The sequence below is a fragment of the Pleurodeles waltl genome, chromosome 9, assembly GCF_031143425.1.
Source record: "Pleurodeles waltl isolate 20211129_DDA chromosome 9, aPleWal1.hap1.20221129, whole genome shotgun sequence".
Lineage (NCBI taxonomy): Eukaryota > Metazoa > Chordata > Amphibia > Caudata > Salamandridae > Pleurodeles > Pleurodeles waltl.
Window position 1 is genome coordinate 121,678,387 of NC_090448.1, and position 25,866 is coordinate 121,704,252.

At 42.1% G+C, this 25,866-nt stretch overlaps 1 protein-coding gene across 4 annotated transcripts in view; it reads right to left on the bottom strand.

Moving 5' to 3' along the window:
- LOC138259001 (inter-alpha-trypsin inhibitor heavy chain H4-like) overlaps positions 1 to 25,866 on the bottom strand; it is a 536,359-nt gene that overhangs the window by 177,495 nt on the left and 332,998 nt on the right. For all 4 annotated transcript variants that reach the window (XM_069206377.1, XM_069206375.1, XM_069206376.1 and 1 more), the window contains one exon: positions 9,913 to 9,942. In XM_069206377.1, the coding sequence (XP_069062478.1) occupies positions 9,913 to 9,942 (30 nt within the window). The remainder of the gene's footprint in view (positions 1 to 9,912; positions 9,943 to 25,866) is intronic.

Genomic DNA, 25,866 nt, shown 5'->3' on the forward strand with positions numbered 1-25,866 from the left:
CCAACTCAGGAGGGGACGCAGGGCAAGGATATCAGTTATATAACCCTGGACCACCTCTTTATGCACAGTAAACATTGGAACACTCCGAGGCAACACAATTAATCTTCTTAGAAATGCATTTTGTACCACCTGATGTTCTGTAGGCTATGTATCCCTAATAAATTGCTACCATAAGAGGCTGATGAAAGACATGTAGCCTTGTAAATTTAAAGCTATGCTTTAATGGATCTATGACCAATGCCTGAAGCAAAATGAAATAGTGCTGAGGAAAAGCTAGACATTAAAGTCTTCTTGCTGGCTATAAGTCAAGACCAGGTGCTCTCACAATCAAACAGGACCCCTTGATAAGAATATGCTTCCACTCTAGTGATCTTGTTACCCTAAATAAAAAAAAGTCCTGCTCTATATAGACCTCTGTTTCACAATCATGACTTGTGATTTCTTATAATTAGTACTTAAATCAAGAGAGTTGATAAAGTCCTTGAAATTGTCCAGGTCATGCTAAAGGTCAAGGGTTCTTCTTGCCAAGAGGACCATATAATCAGCATACAGCAGAGCAGGGACATGTCTAGAAGCAACCAGTGGCATGTCATATGCTTCGTTACAACACAACTTTCTAGATGATTTACATTAAGGTTGAATAAAGAAGGGAGCTAAAAGGCACCCTTGCCTTACTCCATGTTGAAGGCCAAATGAACCAGAGCATCTACCATCCATGCCATATTGAACCACAGCTGACATATCTCAATGCAAATCACAGAGAAAATACACAATGTCAGCCTCAAACTCAAGGCCTAACATAACTTGCCAGACATTTCTCATATTAACCCTATGCAAGGGAAATCTTAAATCCATACATGCCACATCGAGGAAGCCAATATCAAATTTAAGCATTTGTCCAATGTGGTTATTCCTGGCCTGGGCCTGTATTGAAGGTTAAATAGGATATTATTATCTTTGGCTCTTACGTCTCAGTAGTAATACTCTCCTGATGACCTTGACAACTGAGTTAATTATAGAGATCAGTATACAACAGCAGGCCATGCTTGTCTCCTTTTCTGAACACCGGTAATATTATGGAGCTGGTCCATGTTGTAGGAATACCCTTCATAGCAGCTGCATTGATGATGTTAGCTAATAACGAAATCCATAGCAAGGGTACCCTTTATAGAAGTCTGGGGGTAGCCCATCTAGGACAGGGGCTTTTTTTAGAGAGGCACATTATAGCCCCATAAACTGCCTCACGGCAAAAATTAATGTTAAAAGAGCCCTGATGAACCTCAGTGCCTACACTTATGGATTCACTTCCAGTCAAGCCATCTATCCCTTCAAAATGGCTGATCCAGCTCTCTGGGGTAATGTGTGCACTAATCGTTTTGCTCTCATCATAGGTAAATGCAAGGCTATTTACAACTCCCCAAAATAGACAACAATTTCTGAAATGTGCTTTCCCCTAAACCTCCCATTTTAGTATGACTTTCTGAGCTTTGACAGAAGCTTTTGGTGGAAGCTGTATATTTTTGTTGACAAACGTAATTTCAGGCTTTGATATGGAAAATTTATTAAGGAGGCTAAGAAGGGCACATGTGGTTTAGAGCATCTAGTATCAAACTATCTAACAGCGGTTTAAGGCTATATGATTTTTTGAAATATTCAAGTACAATTCCTAGAAAACAGTTAACATATCAATTGAGTCTAAGGTCTGAGAAAACAAATATTAAAATCCAGATCACAGGATTCTAAAAAGTGTGCTAAAAATGTATGGGGAACAACTTTGGTCCATTTTTGTCTACAGCATTGATCCTCAGGCTTAATTTTATAACCAATAGATGTTACATTTTTTATTAATTATGTTACTAATAGGTGCCTCACTACGATGACTTCGGTGGGCTTTGTGTCCTAGGATACGGTAATATTCAAAGGGTCATAGTCAGTATAACGGAACCAACACATTTTTAATTTTATTATGAAATTACCCAAATAGGCTGAGACAAAAATGAAATTGATTATTTTATTGGCTTTCTTTCCAGACAAAGAAGAGAATATAGAGACCGTGACTTCATCAGTATCTTTAAAAAAGGATCAGAATATAATCCAGAAAAATACAGTTTAACCTTTCCCATCAAATAACATCTTCCATATGAAGTGTGCTTACTTTGTGACTGCTGTCAGTGATGCAATATGTAAGGTTGTAAGCAGTGCATGGCAAGTGTGCACGTTATAGTTACTTCAGTCTAGAATAACAGGTGTATGTCAGTTTTTTCTTTGAGTTTAAAATTATATTTGTAACAGATATTTTAATTAATTAAAATGGCACTTTAACCTTTGTTTTTTTCAGAGACCTTCTAAGGTTTATTTTAATGTAAAGTAATGTAAGGTAAGTTATTAATACACCTAACTATAACCTCACTTTAACCTTTGGGTTTTCTGTAAATTTCCTAGTGAATAAAAGTAAGATTTTATTACCATTCCTATTAACCACTGGCAGAGACCCCCAACCATGTATGGTCTATAGCCAACCGCAATAACCCACCTGCCAGCTACCAACCTAACTTGTTTTGTCCTTTTTGTGGCATATAATTAGATTCAAGCCCTGGTGAGGTGGCGGTTCCTGGGCAAGTAGCCCCCCACTTTATATGAGCAATGCCCCCTGGACTTGCACCCCCAGAGGGTTCAGAGTTATGAAAAAATTTTTTTTTAAATGTTAGCCACATCCGCCGCAAATCGCAGTGAAAACTTTAAAAATATATACTTTTTAGCCCTGGGGGCATGCCTTTGGGCCCCTAGCACCAGGGCTAAGGGGTCAGGGTGTCCGTACCATGACCCCTTTTGTTTTTTTTTATTCTTTTTTTGTGGGACTCCGCTGAAGCCTAGTCCCAACATGGCTGGCAACACTTCCTTGTTGAAGTGTTGGCAGCCAATCAGATTTCAGCACAAGATGTCTAGGGGTCGCAAATCCTTCACGTCCCTATATATTAAAAAAATAATTTCCTTTAGTTTCTCACAAACTACTGAAAGAGTTTACACCAAATAACAAAATGGGCTTTTTCTGAAACTAGAGCTACCTGCCAAATTTTGTGTAATTCTGTCCAGTGGTTTGGACGCTATCGCTGTTCAAATCCTTATGGGAAAAGGAATGGAGAAAACTTGTTTTGGGACTCCCCCTTTTTCTCAGCCCCAGCTTGACAGATCACCCCAAACGATCCAGACAGCTGCTTAAGTGAGCATTGTATTTTCTTGGAAATTTCAGTGAAGATTTATCAAACAGTGCCAAGGTCATTAGCAAAACAAAAAAAGCTCTTCTATAGAAACCAGGTCCTAACTATAACTGCCTATTGGTGACCGCTGATATATATATACATATATATATATATATATAAATGCTCCCAAGAATTTATGCATATACAAGTCATGCTCACATACCAGCAATGATTTGCCTCTTGTTCTTATTTTGAGGCTGTTACCACTATTCCAAAGGAACTGGGTGCATGGTGATTATCTTTTGCCTTCACCAGATTCTGTGAGAAAAAGCTAATGGAGCACGTTCCTGATTGCCAGTTGCTTTTGTTCTTACGTGCGCAGGCGCATGGTAATATTGTTATTTACTTGTTGGTGTCAACGCTTGCAGGAGCGTGTTGACACTGCCATTACTTTGTTGAATGCTACAAGTGCAGGAGTGCATTGACATTGTTTCATTGTTGGGGCAGATTTCAGAAAAGTGCACCCAGTGCAGAGCCACTTTCCTTTGCCCCCTTAGCGCCCCCCCTACTGCCAGCATGTGTGTGCCGTATTTAAAATATGGAGCACCATGGTACAGGGTAGGGGGCAATAGCATCATATTTTTTACACTATTGATGTACTCTGCAGGAGTAGTGCCAACATTTTGGTGCTACTCCTTCAGAGTACATAGGGGCCAATTATAAATAAAGGAAGCCCCCTTTTAAAACTTGCTCTGAGCAGGCGTTAAAAGTGCTGTAAAACAATGGTGCAACAAAATCTCTTGGGTTTCCTTGCACCATTTTTTCAGCCCCCCTATAGGTGGAACACCCCTCTTGATTACTTTATGCCTGGTGAAGTCATAATGTGGTGCAAGGTTTTACAAAGTGGCACAAGGCATGCACGAAAAATGCCACTTTAGCGCTGCTCTAGTGTAAAAAAAATGGCACTATGGCAGTGCTAAGGAGGCTCTAGGGGCTCTTAAACCTGCCCCTGGGTATATACACACATAGGAGTGAGTTAACACTACCATTACTTGTTGATGCCTACTCGCGCAGAAGCGCATTGACACTGCCATTATTTGGTTGGTTTCCACATGCACAGGAGCGCGATAATGTTGCTAATTACCTCGTGGTTTTCTGCCCACACAGGAGCGTGTTAACATCCATTTTCTTTTTGGCATCCTCTAATGCAGGAGCCTATTGACACTGCCATTTCTTTGTCGGTTTCTAGTTACACAGGAGAGTGTTGACTCCTCCTTGTACTTTGTTGGTTTCGAGGAGCACCTTAACATTGCCATTCCCTTGATGTTTTCTGCACGAGCAGGAAGCTTGTTAACATTCACATTTAACTTGTTGATTAAACACATGCATAAAGCTTGAACTGATTCCTAGTTGGTGATTAAACAAATCCTGGAGTGCAGTTTAAGTCATCACTCTTGGGGAACCTGAATACATGCATGGAGCATGTCTATAAAAGTTTCTTTTGAAAAAACGCTTTGCATATTCCCGCTTCCAGGACTATATTTCCACACCCAACAACCATAGGTGTCCCCTTATCAGCTGTCTCGTCTATTCTTATCAGTTAGATATCTTTTATCAAGGGTGGGTGGAAGCACATAGGGAAGGGGATAGACACAATTCATGAGTACTGACCTTTTTCCTCCTTGTTCAAGGTGCAGCAGTGCTTACCCAGCGGGACTACTGTACTGGAATACCCAGGATTTTCTCCCCAGTAACACAGCTTTCTTCTTTGTCTGGTTAACATACAGTCACAAGTAAGAGGCATGGGCAGAATGTAAGGTCCATGGTGGCTTGACATACGTATAAAGGAAGGCTAGCAAGACATCCACAGGCCTATACGCCTTCAATACAGCAAGTTGAATAATCCTCAATTTTCTTTCACAAAGCTGCAATACTTCAAGTGGCTATTAGGCGTGCCTTTCAAGTTAGACCCAACTGGTGTCTCCTCATATCTGCAGCACCTCAGGCTTTTACTACAGGTCTTTCTTAAGTCAGATGCCAAAGCCTGGAAATTATTTAATGAAACTGAATTATCTGAACTGTTTATTGGTGTCCTTCTCTAAGCAGATGCTAATGCTTCAACTGACCTTCACAAAATTGAGGGGATGTAGCTTAAACATATAGGATTGCATATACACTTTTTCTATTGTAATGATGTGTGCTTGTTTTCTAAAGGATAAATAAATATGGCAAAGTGGTTTCTAATAACGAGTCAAAAAAGCAGATTAAAAAAATTCCTTGATTTATTGAAGTAAGTGTTGTCACTCTTGTTATATGGCTCCTACGAATTTAGGTAGAACTGTGTATTAGGTCGATATAAACTTCAGGCTGTTGGGACCTATGGACTGATTTACATCTTGAGGGGGATACTCTGTCACAAATGTGAAGGATATCCCATCCGCAGTATTATGATCCCATCATGTTCTATGGAGATCATAATGCGGCATATGGGATATCGGTCTCATTGGTGACAGAGTATTCCATCCGCCCATATCTAAATCAGGCCCTTAGTCCATCTATACCATAAGAAAATGTTGGTTCTGTTTCCTAGCTATCTCACAATGCTCCATCTGAACCCCTGTCTTTACCAGGGTACCAGATGGTATCAGCAACCTCGAACATGACCACTCTTATTCCCAAGTAAATCATGAGCAGAAAGCTAACCTTTTTTCATTACTCTGCATGCCCAAGGTAAACAAAAGAAAGATATGAAAATGGCTTCTCAAACATTTAGTGAAACAATTGTATTCTTATACATTGTGTTTGCATAGAAAGCATGAGCTGCAATCATTAGTGCAGATAAAACAATGCATTGTAACCAGCAGTATAAGAATAGTGAAAAAGGTAAACAATTCAACCAGGGTTAATTTACTATGTTGTTACACTCCTGTTGGAAAGTGCTTTATTAGTAGGCATGGGTAGGTACCTACAGCTAGCAATAACACTATGATCACAGATAAGGTCCATTCAAGAAATTAATCCTTGCTCATCCTTTGATATGCCTCTTGCAGGTTTGGAACTACAATCCCCACAGTGCACCTTGTCAAATCCTTTAAAGCTCAGTTAAAGCTGGTCAGTGCTGGTTGTGGAGTTCATGCAGGTGACTTCTTGAAGCTCTTTTCTACCTATTGATTTCAGAGAGTCCACCCCTTAATCTTTTGAAGCGAGGCAAAGTCATCTTTTGTAAAGCCCAGAGTGTGCAGCAGGGACAATCATTGTGAGTGCAGTCTTCTCTTGGTGCAGACCAGAGGTTAAGCGGCGCAGTAATTATTTTCTTAATATCTCCAGGCGGGCATCTGAGTTGCTGGGCAGCTCTCCCATATTTATCCAGGTTTTTTGGTTGGCAAGAAGGGGGGCACCCGATCAATGGCGTAAAAGGTGCCACCCTCTTTGATGACAACAGGCTTAAAAGTGTGGCATATTTTTGTCCCAGAAAGCACTGTTCCACAAAGATCCTAAATCGAGAAAATCTCTCCTTGAGGTTCAGGTCTGGCTAAGCCCTCCTACAGGTGTGGCTATCTGTCCCCTACACTCCCCTTCCAACCCCTCTCCTAATTCTGGCTGGGGTGCAGGAAGACCAGTTTGGCTACCCAGTCCATTTCCTGTCCTGGCATCTACAGGCAACAGGTCTCCTTTGTCTCAGACCAGGCCACTTCTCATTTCATCAGGGCACTTGGCTCAGCCTATCAAAGGCTGACCAATCAGGAGAGGCTGCTACAATGCTGGTTTTAGGAAACTTTAGGAAAGCAGTTCTAAAACGACTTTCCTGCAATAGCTATTAATAAATATAACCTTGGCAAGCTGTTGGATTTATTGCAACTATTATTATGACAATTTGAATGATGGTTCCAGCTCACGCCTGTTAAAAATTAGACGAGGAGAGCTACAATGGGAAAAATTGAAATTGCAAGTTTTTCCCTCACCAGAGCACATACAACATCGTTTGTGATTACCCTGCTTCTTGTTACAATGCACTCTACATTTTGGGCACCAAGGGTAGACCTAAGGGATGACATATGTGAAAACATAAGGTAGTAAAAGACTTTAAAGTTACAGTTAAAAGAATGTGGAGAAAGTTTGATTTTAAAAGCAGCCTGCAAGGCAGGACTGGCTTTTAAAATGACAGCAGGCAACACAGCAGTGCCCACTTAAGTACATTAAATCTATTGGGCCTAAAACCCTACATGCCATACTATGTACTAGAGATGTACAAGTACGTTGTTGGAGCACACAGGAATTATGCCTTTTTAACATATAACTTTCAAACAGAGCACTGGCCCTGGGTCTGGTGAGAAGAGGCCAAGAAACAATCAGAGTCAGAAAACACCAGTATCAGTCACAAATGGGGGCAAAAAGTGCAGGGACACTGCAAAAAGCCCTGTTATCTCACACCTCCTATCCACTACTACCTACACTATTGAGAGCATAGCATAAGTACCCTCTGCCAGTTTCAATGGGATAGCCTAATCCCCCATACATGTTTATGATGTGCCAGGAAGCCTGTCTGATGTAGAGCAGGCAATTGTCCTTTGCAAGGTAGCGATCAAAGTTAGCACTGCTGCATCTCAGACAGAGTGCACTGTGTACCAGGATAATCACAGCCAAAGTGTTCCTCTACCAAATGTAGCACAGAAGCAGTTTATATAATAAAAGCACTGATCAAACTGTACTGTGTCAAAGCTGCAGAGCTCATGCGATGATTTTCCTGGAGCCCTAGAGCTGTCTCCAATGGACATCATAATATCAAGGCTTCACGTTTATGTGCTCAGCCTTAGACAGTATACAGACTACATGGTAGTAATGCTTACTAAGAATAACCAACATGTACAGTATGTTCTCAGTGCATTATTGTGTGAATGGAAAAATATATAAAAAGTCACCATTAGAAAAAGATATCAAGCTAAAACATGAAATCTATCCTGGAGACTCAGTGTGGTCCTAATATGCTCCAATATCCCCTACTCCACCTAGGTACAAGCAACCACTTTTAATACAAGTGCCTTCACATGTCAATCATTGATGTACTTTTATCTTTTGGTGAATTGAAGGGAGCGTAAGTTGATTGACATTGAGCAGCCTACTGGATAAAGTTGATTAAGAGCACCTTAAGATAAGCTATGGCTGTCTTTAGGTCAGACTTAAAAAAGAAGTGTTGTCAATGCTCAACAGAGTGAAAAGCAAAGAAAATGGAAAAAAGCAAAGAAAATTAAAATGTTTGGCCACGGCATGATGAGGTATAGTTAGGAATTCATGCAACACCACCCAAGCACGCATATGCATCATAAGACAGTGGTGACCATTTTTTCACTGTAGGACCAGGCCTAGCTTGAAGAGGTATATATCACCACAGTTGTACATGTATGTGCTGTGATGTTGTGAAGATCTTTTGATTTACTTTTAAATTACAGTTAATAGCTGGCAGATGCCCAGGTGCACAGCAGGAAATTAAAAAAATAAAGAAGAGAGGTAAAATTTCTCAGGTGAGACTTAAAAAGCAAAATGTTTTGATGCAATGATGAAATCAATGGAGTTCAAGAAGAAAAAAAAGTGGCATGTCTATTGTTTCATGTGCTAGAATACCAAAGAATTGCTTTTAAGGATGCACTGTGTAACCACAGTACAATGTGCATAAATAAACTAAATGAGTGTGGCTCCTGTAAATATTTGCAACAAGATTTGAAAATCTACCTTTCATAGAGCTAAGCGTACGTGTAAAAATTATAGGGACATAGTTGTGACTGATTCGTCCACAGCTGTATAAAACAAAACAGAGGATGAAAAGCCTGAAATGGTCTGAGCAGGGAAACATCTCAAAGTGTAGTGATCAAAATCCCAATATAAGTTAAATATGCTCAAACAAATTTACAAGAGTCTCATGTGAACTCTTGAAGCTCTGATGATGACAAATGACCAAGAACATAACTCTCCTACCGCTGAGCTAGTTGAGGTCCCCTCATTGCCAACCTCCTATGGAGCACTGGACACTAGAGAAAAGTTAAAAAAATAATACATTTATCCATAACTATTGACGATCGCATAATGGTAAAATGATGGTCATGTCCATAGGATATGATGCTGTAAGCAAAGTGTTCTTACTTCATGCAGAACATTCTGAGCGCGATTCACCAAAACGTCTTACATATACAAGCATAGGCTAACTCCTCAACACAAATGTAAATATGTGACTTTTGAACATTCGCAACTGGCACCTGTATAATTTGCTCAAATGAACATCAGTCTCGTTTTGAGTACTGCACAAAAATGAGTGCAACATATATTTAGAAACAAGCAGCACACATCATGAGTTTTGTGCAAACTGGCATTATGGCATTGGAGGAAATTGTGCATGCAAAACAGTGTGATAATGGGCACTGCTATGTGCAAAACAAAGGTCATTTTTGAACCGTAATCGGGGGACTAAACATACCTTTTTATGTGCACAAATCGAATTTACCAGATGTTTTTTGCCTCTTTTCCTACACACACTGGAATTAATATTCTCTCATTGTGAATAAACTTCTAGGTTAGAAGAACACTTGTGAATTTTGCTATGAGCTTACCATTGATGTCCTCCACTTAAAAAAAACTATGTCTAAAAACATACCTAAAAAATAAAGAACTAGATCTTCAGGATCAAAATATGAATTACCCTTGTGGATTTATTAGCACTTACGTGAAAGGTAGCTTTGGACAGCTCCATAACCTAAGGGAAGAAGATGCAAAGGAAATGCATTAATAATGTTCTTCTTGGTGCATTTATTAGCAATTGAAAAATTACTTGTAATTACAATTTTTATAGGTTAACTGAATAAAGAATAAAGGGTGTATTAAAGACAAGGAGGCTAGTATTATGCATTCAACTTTTATTAGAACATTGGAATGTTTGGATCTCCATTGCAGACAATGGAGTGCTCCGGGCTTTACCGGCCAACATTCCAATGTTCTCTTTGTTCACAGCAACAGCTGTGAACAAAGCCTCACGGAGCCTGAGGGGAATTTAATCCCCTCGGGCTTCATGAGGAATTTGTTTTATTTAATAGAACATTTTGCCCCCGAGTGGCAGTATGTTCTAATAGCCTTGGAACCCACCATAGCGGGCTCTACCGCCCATTAAAGGCCCTCCCCTTGTTAAACGCTGAAGTGGGCCTTTAATGGCCGGTAGACCCCGCTACAGCAGGTTCTAGGCTATATTAGAACATTGTAATGTTGGGAGCTCCACTAGAGTCAATGGAGTGCTCCGGGCTTCTAATGGCTGGTAAAAGCCCGGACCCTCAACATTCCAATGTTCTTTGTTTACAGCAACAGCTGTGAACAAAGGCTTTACCAAGCCCAAGGGGATTTCAATCTCCTTGGGCTCTGCGAGGCCTTTGTTTTATTTGTTAGAACATTCTGCCCTCTAGTGGCATAATGCTCTAATAGTCTTATGGTCCTTGATAGCTGGGCTATACTGGCAATTAAAGACCTCACTCGCCTTGCTGGTATAGCCCACTATGACAGCCTCTAAGGCTATATTCAATCTTTCTGAGCAGCAAACAATTAAAAGCTTCTAAATAGAACTTTACAACATCACAATCAAAATAGAATGTTCATTTCCATAAATACTGCTTGACTGCTGTCTTATTCCTTTTTTGGTTGTTCTTCTTAACCACGTGTATAATAATGTTCATCATAAAGGTTTAACTATGTTGAAATATCTGCAAAGTAAACCAAGATATAAAACCAATTCTTACACTTTGATTACCAGCACATGAAAAAAATACTTCAACTTAGATTCAGAAACATTATCATGATATAAACATATTAACTCTGATACAACTCCCTAAACCCTGGGTGGGATAATACTAGCCTCCTTGTTCTTAATAAAATTGTGATTCTTTATTCAGTTAACCTATAAGAATCATCATTCCATGTCAAGATAGGAGGCTAGCATTGTGCAAGTTCAAATTCTTTCAAAACACATTTTGAAACATGATCTACACCTTAAAATAAAATCTCCTAACTGTCTCTGCAGATGGCTAATAGGCTGCCTTCATAATATCTTCGAAACAACCGCCCATCATACAAACCTTACTTGCCATAGCTCCCCTGACTGAGTGAGCAGTAAACCTTGACGCATCCAAACCTGCCTCCTTCATAGCAGCTTCCACCATCTAGCAATCATAACTGCCTTAAATGTTTTTACATAAGAGATTAACAGTTTAACAACCCCAGCACATCTGTTATCCAACATCCCGGTCTCATACTCCTTCAAACATCATACTACAAACAAATTAAGTGAGCTATCAAACGCAGGATAAAAAATAGACCCAGACATGTGGCCTCATTATGAGTTTGGCGGTCCGAGGATCGCCATGTTGGTTGTGGCAGTCCAACCGCCATTAGGCTGGTGGAAAGGACTGTCAAATTATTAGTGAAAGCAAATGAAGCCACACACCACAACGATAAAAACTACACAATACCATTAGAACAACATGTCAGTAACATACACATGCCCATCACGCAACACACACCCTATCCCTGGAAAACCAAAACACTGCACACACCCCAAACAATACAGGAAGCACAAGCGCCACACACACACAACCAATGTCAGCCAGGAACAACTCAAACCTAGGAAAGGAAAAGGCACACAATAACTGGCTGATCTGAATATATTTTTGTACAAAAAATAGAAAAGTCAAAGGCCTTTGGCCAGTCCATTATAAATAAAAGGTAATGTGCCAAAATGCATTATATTGTGCCTCAACTTGACTCCTGGGAGAGAAATTGATCGCTTAAGGGTGTCATGGGGGAAGGGTAGGGAAAAAGTTAAACTCAGAGAGGAAAGCTTTTTTGCATACACAGGGACTGTCATAACAAAAGGGTTTGGGTGTGGAGGAGAGGGAGTGGTTGTATGAGGTGATGTTTTGGGTGCATGTTTGTGGGAGGTATGCTTGTGGGTGGTGGGTGGGTGTCTGTTGGGTGGGTGATTGAGTGTGTTTATGTGTCTTGGGCTGAGGTGAGCTGGAGGTGCAGGGGGATGCCGTGGTGGGTGGGTGGCTGTCTGTTGGGGTGGTGACTGCAGGTATGGTGGATGTGCTGCATGTAGGGGTGGCAGTGGTTGTAGTGTCTGTGGGTGCGGTGACTGGGGTGGATGTCTGAGGGTCCGCTGGGGTGCTGTCTGCAGGTAGGATAGGTGTGGTGGCTGGATCAGTGAATTTTGGCGCAGTGTCTGCAGGTGTGTCAGGTGCTGTGTCTGTGATGCTGGGGAGGTGTGGGTCTCAGGGCAGGAAGTGACTTGCTGTGTATGAGGGGGATGTTGCTTGTGTGTATGCCAGTGGTGTGTCTTGTAGTGCTTATGTTTGTCTGCGCTACCCTTGAATGTTGAGGTGGATGAATGCCTGTTTGTTTGTGCTTTGGCTGGGTCGGGGAAGGGGGCTGGGATTGGGAAGAGGACGATGGAAGGGAAACAGCACACAAAGGTTGACTGGCTGATGTCAGTGTGGAGGCCAGAGCCTGAAATGATCTCTGTAGGCCAGCCAGTGCACATGAATGCCCTCCAGGAACGCATTACTATATTGTATCTGAGTTGCCAATCCCTGGATAACATTCTCAATGGTCGACTGACACACAGAGATTGACCTCAGTAGGACAATAGCCTTCTCATTGAGGGCAGCAGGGCTTGCAGGGGCTGGGGCAGAGGTGCCTGTGGCAAAGGAGATGCCCACCCTCTTGGATGGGAGGGCCCGGACAACTGAGTGGAGAGCTACAGGGAAGGCGGTGATAGAAAGGGGGGTAGTGGACAGAGATGGTGCTGGGGTGGTACCAGATGAGTCTGCCACCGCCATGGAGTGTCCACTGGAAGAGGATTCCGAAGATGATGACTCCCCTGCAGCACTCACCCTCCGGGCCACTGGGACCCTTGGTGGTGTCGTGACTGGAGGTCCCGTGGCCTGAAACTTCCCCACTCGGCTGTGCCCCTATCCTTTGCCTGCCAATGCTGATGCTGAAAAACAGAAAGTGAGGTAGGTTAATCACCACTTCCATCACACTGAACAGAACAGTAACATCACATCTAGTTGTACAACACCCCCAGGTAGTGCCAGTTAAGTGCTAACATCATGTCACAACAAGTTACAATGTACATTCCTCAATAAAACATTGTCACACACCAGCTAAACTACCTATCTCAGACAACAATACCATGATATCCATAGAGGTATCACACTAACCAGTCCATGACAGGGTGACTTGTCCACATGATACTGGGTCCCAATCCACAGTAACATAGTCAACCAACAACCAAGCTATAGTTTATAAATAAATGTAACATTGATTTCAACAAATCACATACACAAAATGAACACATACTAATAACTAAGCCGGATGTCATGTACCAGGCAAGGAAACATATTATATAGTAAACTCAAGACAGCCTGTTGTACACAAGCCATACCCACTTCATGTCACATAGTTCACAACCTTCACAATGGATATATGGCATCCTGCAACTCATCTAATTGGTATGCTCATATATTAGAAGATGAAAGAGTCAGAATACGTGTCACCTACACATGTACCAATAGTGATCTAGGAAATGATTGTACATACTTTGTGGACCAAGGTATCTCAGTCATTGTTCTCCAGAAAACAAAGTATATTACTCATATAAGGGTCCAATAAGCTCAGAGCATTAACTCACAAACAACAACAGGTAATATATCTACTGTTTCTAGTCAATGGACACATGTCATGTTCATGAAGGTGACATTCAGATTTAATTAATCATGCAAGTATTCCATCAATAGCCCAATGACTGGGTGGCAACATCGCTTTCCACACACACATCAGGCATGACTAGCCTTACATTCGTCTGTGAAACAATTAGAGAGACAAATCACATCTGAAGCTACCATGACAGGTACATCCACCATGATGCAAGCCAAATGCCTGAATACACGTACCATGCCACTCATATGTTTAGGTGAATTACCACACCTGCACCACATTGGTGCCAGTGCATGCAAGGGGTTTCCATGGAGCAAGGACTCAGTAAACATATCCAAAATAGCAACAGAAACAATGTTTTCAACTTATTACAATGTGGATTCATGACAGAACCTTTCAATGTGCACATGATGTTGGCAAGAAACTGTTAAGATAGTAACTGTGAATAAGATGTCTTGGCCTAGGAAATTACTGTGTATCCACTTACCAGCTACAGAGCATGAACATGGTACTAACATTCATAGTTCTGACACCAATGTATATGATCCAACAGGATTATAGCAAAACCTCCATGGTTGCCAACATGTAGGATGTCCACTCAGATAATACATAAGGAGGCCTATGTACACCCCCTCACTTACCAAGGGGGATCATTTTGTAACAGGTCTGAATACATTGTGCAAGTATGGCATGTGAAATGTCAGATTGACATCAGATCCTCACAATGCTGTCACTCATCAGAAACCTTTTGAAAAGTAGGAATTACTTCAAATTGTCAGACTCTATGTTGCACATGGACACGGATAAAGGGACATTGGAATGGACAGAGAGCACATACCTGGACAACTTACCATCATAATATTGGGAGTATTGACCTGTAGGTGGAAATGAACAACCACCAGGGTATGAAAAGCAATACAGTGGTACACATATGACACAGTCACATGTGCATCATCATATGCTTCTATACAGAGGGGACAACATAGGTGAGTGAGTATTATGTCCCTATGCACATTAGAATGAGCACACCTATGTACCAATGTTGGGGACTGTACATCAATGAGCTTAGGATCTGTTACATCAGATAATAACCTGGTAAAGAGGTAAAAATGTGTTGGGTCTCTACTTACACCCTTGTGGCTGGTGTGCTGCCCTTAAACTTCCATCCAACTCATGGTAAGCCACCGCCAAAATGAGGGCCATTGGGGGGTCAAGGTTTGATGGGCACCCGGTCCTCCTTGGGAGGACATCCCCAGCTAAGCCTCTGTGGTTTTCCGGGCCCAGCATCTCTGGTCCTCCTGCTGATTCCTACAGAGGGTGCATCACCGGCTGTGGACCCCAACGGTCCACACTTTCTTGGCGATGGCACACTAAATCCCCTTTTTTCTGATGGGTGTTGACCTGCATGGATGACACAGACGAGAAGAGAATGTCATGTCCACATGCACCATACGAAAACAAGCTGGGTGAAAATACAAGTTAATGCAACTAGCCATACACAGACTGTCTTCAACATCCCTTTCAGTGAGGAACGACCATCTGCAGTCAGGCCATGTGTGATGTTGAAACTGGCACACAACATGCATATCTAGCACCAGGTGTCAGCTTGTTACATATGACTAGACCACAAGCACATCTCTAAACATGGTATATCTGGCAAAAATTGTCATACCACTTTCAATGATTATGTATTACAGTCTGTAGGTGGGTGAGGGAACATGCATCACCCAGTCTCTGCTATGTCTCAGGACTCAAAATCTATCAAAACACATATGCACATGTCCATCTACCCATCTACCCACACGTATTTCCACAACCCTTCATTCTACCACATTTCCTGGACTTCATCATACACTTTAACATTTAACCATTGCAACTGCATTACATCTACCTGTTCCTCCGGTGCACAATAGAGCTGTTCATACAGGGGTAGAACCTCCTCCACCAGCTTATTAAGCTACTCCAGGGACTAAGCAGGGGCCCTACCACCTGTAGGATGTGGCATGATTGTTCCCAGAGACAGTGTCAGGACTCAAGTGAGAGATCAAGTATGAGATGGCGGTCACATCCATCATGTAAATGTCCGTCACCGCTGTTGGAAATTGCCATTGGTGCACGACTGCCAAAGGCAGCAATGTGTTCCAACGGCAATGTCCGCCGCGGTTGTATCCACCTACTACCATGACGACTTCCACTGGCGGAGTAAGGTAATTTCTTACTGTCCAGTACAGTAGGTCAGGCAGCTGCCATTTAAGATGAACGGTAAAATAAATTAAAAGTTGTGTCACAAGCTGTGAAACATATCTACGATGTGTTCACTGCTGGCTTTGAGCAAACATGTAGAAATATGCATGAATAATGTACAGGTTGTAAACTTAATGAGTAATATAATGCAGTAGTATAGTCAGCAGACCAATGACAATCTGACAAATGGTATATGTGTCTCTTGAATGTGGAATATGGTAAGAATGTGATTATTACATCGATTGTCAGTGACATGCTTGTCCATGTCTAAATCATGATTGAGGAAAGGGGATGTAAAAACAGTAATAAGCCTTTATTTGGCTTGGTATGTTCTGTTAACAATGTTCTACATTTTCATGTGGCATTTTCAAGCATTTTACGTGACATAGGTATGATCATACTTTAAATGGACAGAATGAGTGTTACACATACATCCTGGTTTTCTCCCACATAGTTACCCTGGCATGAGAAGAGTGAGAGAACCTCCAGTGTACCATCCTCTAGCAGACCTGCTGACCATGGAGAATCAACATATCAAACTAATCCACAGCCTGGATAGGCATATAATCATGGATCTCTGTCATCAGTAGGAGACAGATCTGATGCCTGCCACTCAGAATCCCTATAGCATACCCCCCATTGGTCAAATCATGTCAGTGCTGCACTTCCTGGCCACAGGCTCCTTTTAAAATATGGTGGCCCTAACTGCAGGGATGTCTCAGCTTATGTTCAGTCTGGCTTTGAAGGCTGTACTGTCTGCATTGTTGAAACACCTGGACAGATACATCTGATTTCCACAACGTGAGTATTTGGCCCATGTGACGGTTGCATTTAATGCATTGAGATACATCCCACATGTGGTGGGAGCCATAGATGGCACTCAGGTAGCCTTGGTTCCCCCAAATGCCAAAGAACAGGTGAGTAGGAACAGGAAAAATTTCCACTCCATTAATGTCCAAGTAGTCTGGTTGACAGACCTCTACATTTCACAAGTTTCAGCAACGTACCGGGGTCAGTCCATGATGCCTTTATCATGCGGAACAGCAATATCCCACTGCTGATGACACAACAATACACAGAGAGGGCCTGGCTGGTTGGTAAGTCAAATAGATCACGTGTGTCTGTGACTTTTATCTACTACCAAATGTGTGGATGTCTGTTACTTATGTTTGCCTTTTTAAACTCTTCCTTACAGGGGACTCTGGCTACCCAAACCGTCCTTGGTTGTTGACACCAGTGAGGTACCCAACTTCGTCAGAGGAAGTCCACTTCAATGAGGCCCATGAAAGAGCAAGGAGTGACATGGAGCAGACTTTTGGGCTCCTGATGGCAAGATTCTGTAGCATCGATAAGTCTGGCGGTGTCCTCCTTTACTTACCGGCCAAAATTTGTCAGATCATAGTTGCCTTCTGCATGCTCTACAACCTGACCCTGAGACATCAAATCTCATATATACCAGATGAGGGGGAGTCATCAGTTTCTGTGGGTGAGAATGCAGATTTCCCAAGTGAGGATGAGTGTGATGAAGTTGAAGCTGGAGACATCCAGGCAGATCTCATCAATCAGTACTTCACCTGACCTTAGGTATGTGATGTCTTGTAATTTAAGTGACTCAGTGGGGTATAGGTGGGTTTAGGGATGTTTGATAAGGGATCTCAGTATGACCATCAGACAGTTCATAAGCAGCTTTAAAGCCCATAACTCAGATGTGCATGCAGAATTTTATATGGAGTATTGTGCAGCTTTTTTAATCATCATAGTCCAAGTTTGTCACAATGCACAGTCAGAGTTACTAGGTCATCCTCAGGTGGCAACATCAGACAGAGTCACAGGCAGGTGGGATTTGCAGACTGACACATGAGGTGAACATGGATTGAACCAGATACTGCCAGGCATGAGATTTGTGATGTGTGAGTTCTATCCCCAGATTGTCAGGACAGTGGGATGGTAGTGTCTTATTCCACACTACAGACCTGTTTGGTATGGGAGGTTTGTAAAATGGTGCCATTTGTGTGTTCATGTGTCTCTCACACATGTCATCCTGTGTTATCCATATCCTCAACATTCTGAATGGTTTATTTTGGTAATAAACTACTTGTATGTAGCAGTCACTGTGTTCCTTATTGCAGGCTACTGTGCATGAATATCAAGACTGACATAGGTGAGTAGCATGCCTACTGATACCTGACCATGGTAAGTGGAAGGTTCCACGACTGGGGGCATTTGTACAGACCTCTGTCTGTACCACGGGGTATGGTCATTTGGGAGGTTTGGTATGGGTATGTGATAAGGCTTTAGCTGATGATACATTGAACCAATCGATGTGCCTATTCGTTTAGGGAAAGAATGACATGTCCCTAACTTCAGGAGTCTGTGGGGTGCTAGTGATTCACACCTATACTGAGTCACTAAAGTGAGCAGCAGTACTTCGCTATTGGCTTTCTCCCAAACTATATGAGGGGAAGTTCAATGAATGTGAATAGAGTTTTGGTCTATCACTATTATGAAATGCAAAATCTACCCTGATTAAACAGTTCATGTGAGATGGGACACAACTAGTGTGTAACATTTGTGATCAACTTTTCTATGCAAGAGGTATTACAGATAACAGTTAAATATAGTTGAAAAAAGACTTACACACATGATCTGTGGTTTAGTAGTGTTTATTAAGGAGTGCAAATCATAATTTGTGAATTAGTAAAAAAAACGCCAAGGAAACAGTGAAGGGTTCAGTCATGGTGGATGAAATCATCAGGATAGCTCGTACAACATTTGGAGACTCAAGTCCAGTGTCCTTGGAAAAGTCAACAGGGTATATTAGTGAAACACAAGGGGAACCAATCAGAAGAAGTTCACTTCCTGACAGTGGTTTTGGTCTTGGCATCTGCTCCTCCTGGATGTTTGGGGGGACGTCCACGTTTGCAAGGGGTTCATCAGCTACAGAGGCAGGGGTTTCTGAGGCATGTTCTTCCCCTGGCAGGGCTTCCATTCTGCTAGCAGCCACAGCTATGGAGGGGGTTGATGTTTCATTGCTAGTGGAAGGGGTCAACTGTTGGGTACAAAACATACCCAGGGTACTATTCATGTCTCTCAGCACCCCTGCAATGGAGACCAAGTGGGCATTTTGGGCCTGCTACTGCTACATGACTTCCTGGTGGTTGTCCCTCTGTAGCTGCATGATCTCCAGCATCATGGTGAGTACCTGTCCCATCACACCTTGGGTTTGATGGTAATCTCCCAAAACGTGGGAGATGGTGTCCCAGCCAGTTGTGTCCCTAGGAGCCTCAATCCTCTGGCCCACACCATTACTCCCATGCACCATACCCCAACGTACCTGTGCCCCTGGCACAGTTTGCCCAATCCCACTGGTGTCAGCTCCATGATTGTCTGGGTTTATGACATGAGACTCAGTTACCTGTACAGGGGGGCACAAGATGTTTGTCACCATTCTTGGAACACAGGTTTGGGCGCAAATGGTTGCCTGTGATGTTGAAGCAACAGGGCTGGGAGGAGTCGATGTTTGCAGGATGATGCTCACAGTTGTTGACGGACCAGATGTCCCAGATGGACCAGCTTCATCCTCAATGTCCACACATCCAAAGGTGTTTTCCTCACTGAGGGCTTCATACAGAGAGTCTCTAGTGTCCTTTCCATGGCAGCAATTGCCAGTTTACGTGTAGAAGAAGTGGAAAACACATTTACTGAAAGTAATGCAACAAGTGATTTCAAACTTTGACCGGTAGACATGCTATGTGACATGGACACAAAACCTTTGCACAATCCACTGATATGACAATTATACTTGCTTTTAAATCTGGGTTAGATCTGTATGGGAAACAGAGATTTCCAATAGCATGCACCTTGCTACAAGATGTTAGAGTATCTTGTTGGTTAGATGAATGTTCATAGACTCATATATTGTCAGAATAATCAATTTTAAAGTGATCTCTAAGTTAGGCATATGCATCATTGAGTCTACTAAACGCTGCACAATGTACTGTGGAAATACAGCTGGCCAACAGTACATAAGTAACCCTTCTCACTATGGGTATACTCCAAGTACATCCAGCCTCCTATATTGGTGTGCCCCACAGGTGAGTACATTATATTGTTTGGATGGAGATTTAAAGGCCAGTATAGCAGGGAACACAGTTGTAGCTGTGTGTTTGTTGTTATAGTAGTGGACAATGGCAAAAGCATTGATGTAATTGCCATAGACTGTAAATAGTGGAGAAATCATGTGTGTTGACTTGATTGTTAGTTTAAGAGGCAAGGCAAATTATATTGTAGTACACTGCTCCAGATTTCTTACAGGTGGGATAGTGCCTGTGGGAGTTGTAGTGCTGCCAGTCCCTGTACTGTCCACGCCGTACACAGACACTGTGCCCCAGGTGAGTTTATTTGACATATGGGATGCCACATAGAAGTATTTGGACAGTTGGACACAGGCATGGTGAGTGGGATGGCTGTTAAGGTGGCAAAGAGTGATCAGTGAGCATGCTGAACAGTGCAGTTTGGTGACAGTTTGTGGTGTAGTGTCTTACCTGAATCCACTCCCCAAGGTATTCATATGAAGCGCTCAGGATGCAGGATGTCCAAGACCTTCTCCTCCCATGATGTGAAAGTAGGGGGAGGAGGTAGGGGACCACTGCCAGTCTTAAGGACCGCCAGCTGGTGTCTGGCGGTCATGGAATGCACCTTCTCCCTGAGGTCATTCCACCTCTTCCTGATGTCCTCCCTTGTGCGTGGATATATGCCTACAGCATTCATCCTGTTGATGATTCTTTGCCACAGCTCCATTTTTCTGGTGATGGATATTTGCTGGACTCCAAAAAGGTGTAGCTCTAGTCTGATTATTTAATCCACCATGACCCTCAATTCATCATCTGTGAAATGGGGGTGTTTTGTGGGGACATGGTAGTGGTGGATGATACGGTGAGGAAGGAAAAAAAGAAAATAACATTTGTTGATGAGGTGTGGGTGCACTAATGTGAGTGGTTGTGCGATGGTGTGTGATGTGGGGGGGAAGTAATATATGTGTGGGGTGTGTTGTGCAGGTGTGGGATGAATGCTCTGTAACATGTGCAGGGGAGCCTATTCTATAAATCTTAAGTATTTTTTGTGTGACCTCTATGGAGTGGGGATAGTCATTGTAGATGCAAAGGATTGTGAGGTGTGAAGGGGTGTGTTTTATAGTGCAGTTTATAGGCATGTCGGGTGTGTGGATGTGTGTCAATTGTGGGGTTTTCAAACTATCCAATGTGGTGTATTACTTATGTGACTGCCGACTGCCGAGGTTCGCACCGCCATTGGTTTTCCACCATGTAAGAACAGCTTTCGTGATTTGTGGGTCATAATAGGTTGGAGGCTTTTTGGCAGGCTGGAGGTACTAGTGGTGGGACCGCCTCATTCCTGCACTCCAGTGTCCAGGCAGTTTCAGAAATTTTGCTAGATGTTGGCGGACTTCACTGTGTGAGTCGTAACACAGCAGTCGTATTACCGTCAACATGGCATTCTTTTGGCGGCCACCACCACCACGGTGGTCTTGCCAAAAAAGCCACTAAACTTGTAATGGGGTCCATAGTCTTAGTCAAATTACAATACTCAAAAAGTACCTCCATCTGGCTGAAAGAATCAACGTAACACTTCCAAAGCTCTAAAATCCAAGACACTTTGACAAGAGATAAGACAAAGCAATGTGGTCAACATCCAAGACAATTCTCTCACCTCCAAATATATGTTATTTGGCCAACTCTCAAATACCTGTAAAACTAAATCCACATTCCATTAAGTTTTATACTTGGCACTAGGTGGCCTCCTTAACTGAATCTCTTTCATCATCCTGCAAACCAAATGACTTCTAACAACAGACAAACCTTGCTGCAACAAATGTCCAGCTGCCACCACTGACCAGTAACAATTTACTGTCCTGTACGGCATACCTTTATCAAATAAACCTGCCAGAATATTTGCCACCTCTTCATAATCAGCCTCCATGAGATCCAAATCCCATTCCACGCACCAATGACACCATTCCTTCCGTGATCCCCTATAACCTTTCTTAGTTCCTGGTGCTCATGACTCTTTGAGTAAGCTTGCAGCTGTACCTGAAAGTGTATGAATATTTCAGAACACCTAATATCTTCCATACTAGAAGGATGAGAAACCCTGGCTCTACCAAAGGATGTTCCTTGCCTTCTACGCCTAACAAACAGACCTTTGCAGAACATTATCAAATATGGCTCACCCCACTGCCACTTTCATTACCGTCAGAAAGCATGCCTAGGTTTTCCAAAAAGGTGTAACCAGAACCAACCAACATCTCTGTCACCTCACTTGTACCAGCACTCTCTAAATCATTTAGAATGAGGGAAGAGCATATCCCCTCATTCCTACACAATTCTGCATAATGCATCCATTGCTAATGCTCCTAGATCAGGCCTCCAACTGATATAACTTGGCAACTGAAAGGTTAGTCTGGAAGCAAAGAAATCAATTTCTAAAGGCCACATCATCCATAAATACTCTGAGAGATGTCCTCTTGTAACTTCCAATCACTGTACTCTGTCACAATGCATGAGTTCCAATCTGCTATCACATTCTGAATCATTAGCACACACTCTGCCTTTAAAACTAACTTGTGCTTTTTCTAATTCTGACAATCTCTTGGACCTGCTGTCTCCCAACTTATATGTTACCGCAGTCAAGTTGTCCATCTTCAAAAACACAGAGCTTCCTCTCAGCTCTGTCTTGAAACTCTGAAAGGCAAACAAACCTGCTGCATCTCCAAACAATTTATATGTCTCTCATTTTTTAACTGAGTCCAGACTCAATTCGTCTCCTGACCCACACATGTAGCCCCTCAACTAAAGCTGCTTGCACCTGTCTCCAACATAACATCTGACTTTGTTCCAAAAATAGCCCGATCGTTCCAGGCTTCCAAATTCTCCTTTCACCATATCACCTCCTCTCTCGCATCCATAGACAGATACTTCTTGTCGCCATACCATAAACCTCTTGCCAGACCACCAGTATCTAAAAAGCAAATGTCTCCTGTAATGCAGTGGTCCTTTTAAAAAAGGTTGGATTGAAGATGACAACAGCCCGATCACCAGAGCCAACTCTCTCAATTTGACCTCCTCCTTCCTTAACATCACCTGCAACTCCTGATTTATTGTCCTCACTTTCTTCCCTGATAACTGTAATTGTCACAACATTGTATCCACCACAAAACCTAGGAATTCCATAATTGACTTCTCTACTTTTCTTACAAATTCCAAATCTTGTAACAGGCATTTTACCACTTCCAAATGCTCCATCAACTCGTCTGCATGACAATTTAATATCAAGATATCGACTAAATTAATGATTAGCCTTATACCTCTTTCTCTTAAAAAAACAACAACCTGTCTCAACACTTTTGTGAAACAACAAGGTGCTGAAGACAACCCGAAAGTAGACTCTAAACTGATATAGCTGACCCTTACATCTGAACTGCAAGAACCTCTGACTCTCCTTCGCTATCAGAATTGTGAAATATGCATCCTTGAAATCCATCTCCACCATCCAAACTATATCTTGAAGCAAACCTCTCAATAGGTGTTTACTTACATCTTGAAATGTTGATATGTCACATATTGGTTCAAGTCTCTTAAATGTATCATCCATCATTTGTTTTTTTTCTCCACTAGAGATAAAGTACTTACAATGTCTTTCTCTTCCTCTTCTACCTTTCATATTGCATTCTTTCTAACATCTGTAATACTTCCTCTTGCACTATCTGTTCCAGGTCCAATTAGTTTGTCTCTCTCTCCTGTACTGGTTCTGTGTCAAACTCTATTTGACAGCCTTCTATAGCTTGTAATACCCATCTGTCTTTTGTTACCATTTCCCAACGGTCCTTGAAAAATGTCAGTCTTCCTCTCACACTTTTTGGGATAAAAAGAAATCCTCGTACTAACCTTAGTTTTGACCTTGACTGGAATTCTGTCCCCTTCCACTACTACTGCGACCTCACCCTCTGCATCTCTGGGGATAAAATTGGGAACCTCCTTGATTCCTTCTGTAATAACCAAACCCCTTTTTATGATAGTAAGTTCTATAACCTGCTTGGCTGGAAGGGTACACTCTCCTACCACGCCTGCCCTAAAAACTAGAATTAGAAAATACTTTATACATAGAGAATTTTGCCTCATCCAGGCTTGTGAAAGGTGCACACATATTTGGATAGGGATTTCACATCCCAATCCACATGCATCATCGCAAGAGTCTTTCTTTGCGGAATCACTTAACTTAGTATTAATGTGCATAAGCACGGTCTTCTGCCTTTCTGCCAAAAGGCCCGCATTTGCTTTACCTTCAAAACAGATGGCACGCTGGCACCATCCTCACAACAGAGTCAAATCTAATTGCATGCCCTTGAAAAAGGCATCCCCCACAGTCTAAGAAATCTTTGCCAGTGGTCCAAGGATAACTAATATGCTACCTTGACACTGCTTCAGTGCTTTTTCTAATCTTTTGCTCAGATTCTTGTCTATCTTAAATAAGCATGTAATGAACTCAGGATCCAGATTCAGTGCCATTGCCACCTTTTCATCTATAATGGGTCAGGAACAGTCCCCCACATTATGCTCCTCTCTTCCTTATCCAAGAGCTTACTCAACGTGGACGTAATGTAAACATAAATGTGGTCCAAAGGCCACCAATACTTCCCTCTGGGATGTCTTATATCCTTAGAGTTGAATAATTTCTCTCCAAAAGGATCACCACTGTATCCTTTACATAACTCCTGGCACTTACTTCACTCTCCTCATCGAACCCGTCTTCATATTTTAAATCTAAAATATACTCATCAAGATCCTCATCAAATCTGCTTTTTGATACTCCTATAACCTCAGCAGTTTGCTGTATCATACCTATTTACCCACAGTTCTTCAGTGTGTCTACTTTTTGCCCGCTGACAATCTTTTTTGTATTCTTTCCTTATTGTAATCAAATGGTCTGTATCAATTTTATTACCTTTCTTTACTTCTGTTGTCAACCTCCTTACCTCCCTGGCTATTTTCCTTTTGCTTTCATGCATTTCCCTGTTGAACCAGGGTTCTCTTCCTCTTCCCCCCTTGTTCTTGACTTCCTCTAATTTATTGTATTGAACCTGTTTTTGCTGGAATGTTTGCTTGTAAGATCTTAATTAGGGTTATCCATGATTGGAGGCACTGATCCTCTTTGCAATTCCCATGTTTGTTTGCATGCTGATAGACCAAATCCATCATTTGGTCTATATTATCTCCTTGTCATCTTAATATATTTAGGTTGTGGCTTTCAGGTCTGGTTTACATCATCAGTTGTGCTGATTTCATATAGCTTTAGATTGATTTTCAGAACTTGTGGAAAGTGGTCACTTTCATGTTGTAGTTGTATTTTAAAGAAACTCACCAGGGGGGAGTGAGTCTTCACTTACCAGAGTATAGTCTGTGGTTGATTGCTGCTTTCCGCTTCAGTACGTTATTGCTGCTGGCCTGTCTTCCTGTGATTTGCCAGTCAGAATCATGAACCCTTGAGCCCCTAGCTGTTTCAGTAATTTGGTGGCTGCAAGCACCCCTTGAGTCTTCTTATTCTTCAAGGCTCTCCCAACCAGATTGATCTTGAAATCTCCAGAAAGTAACATTGGCCCCTG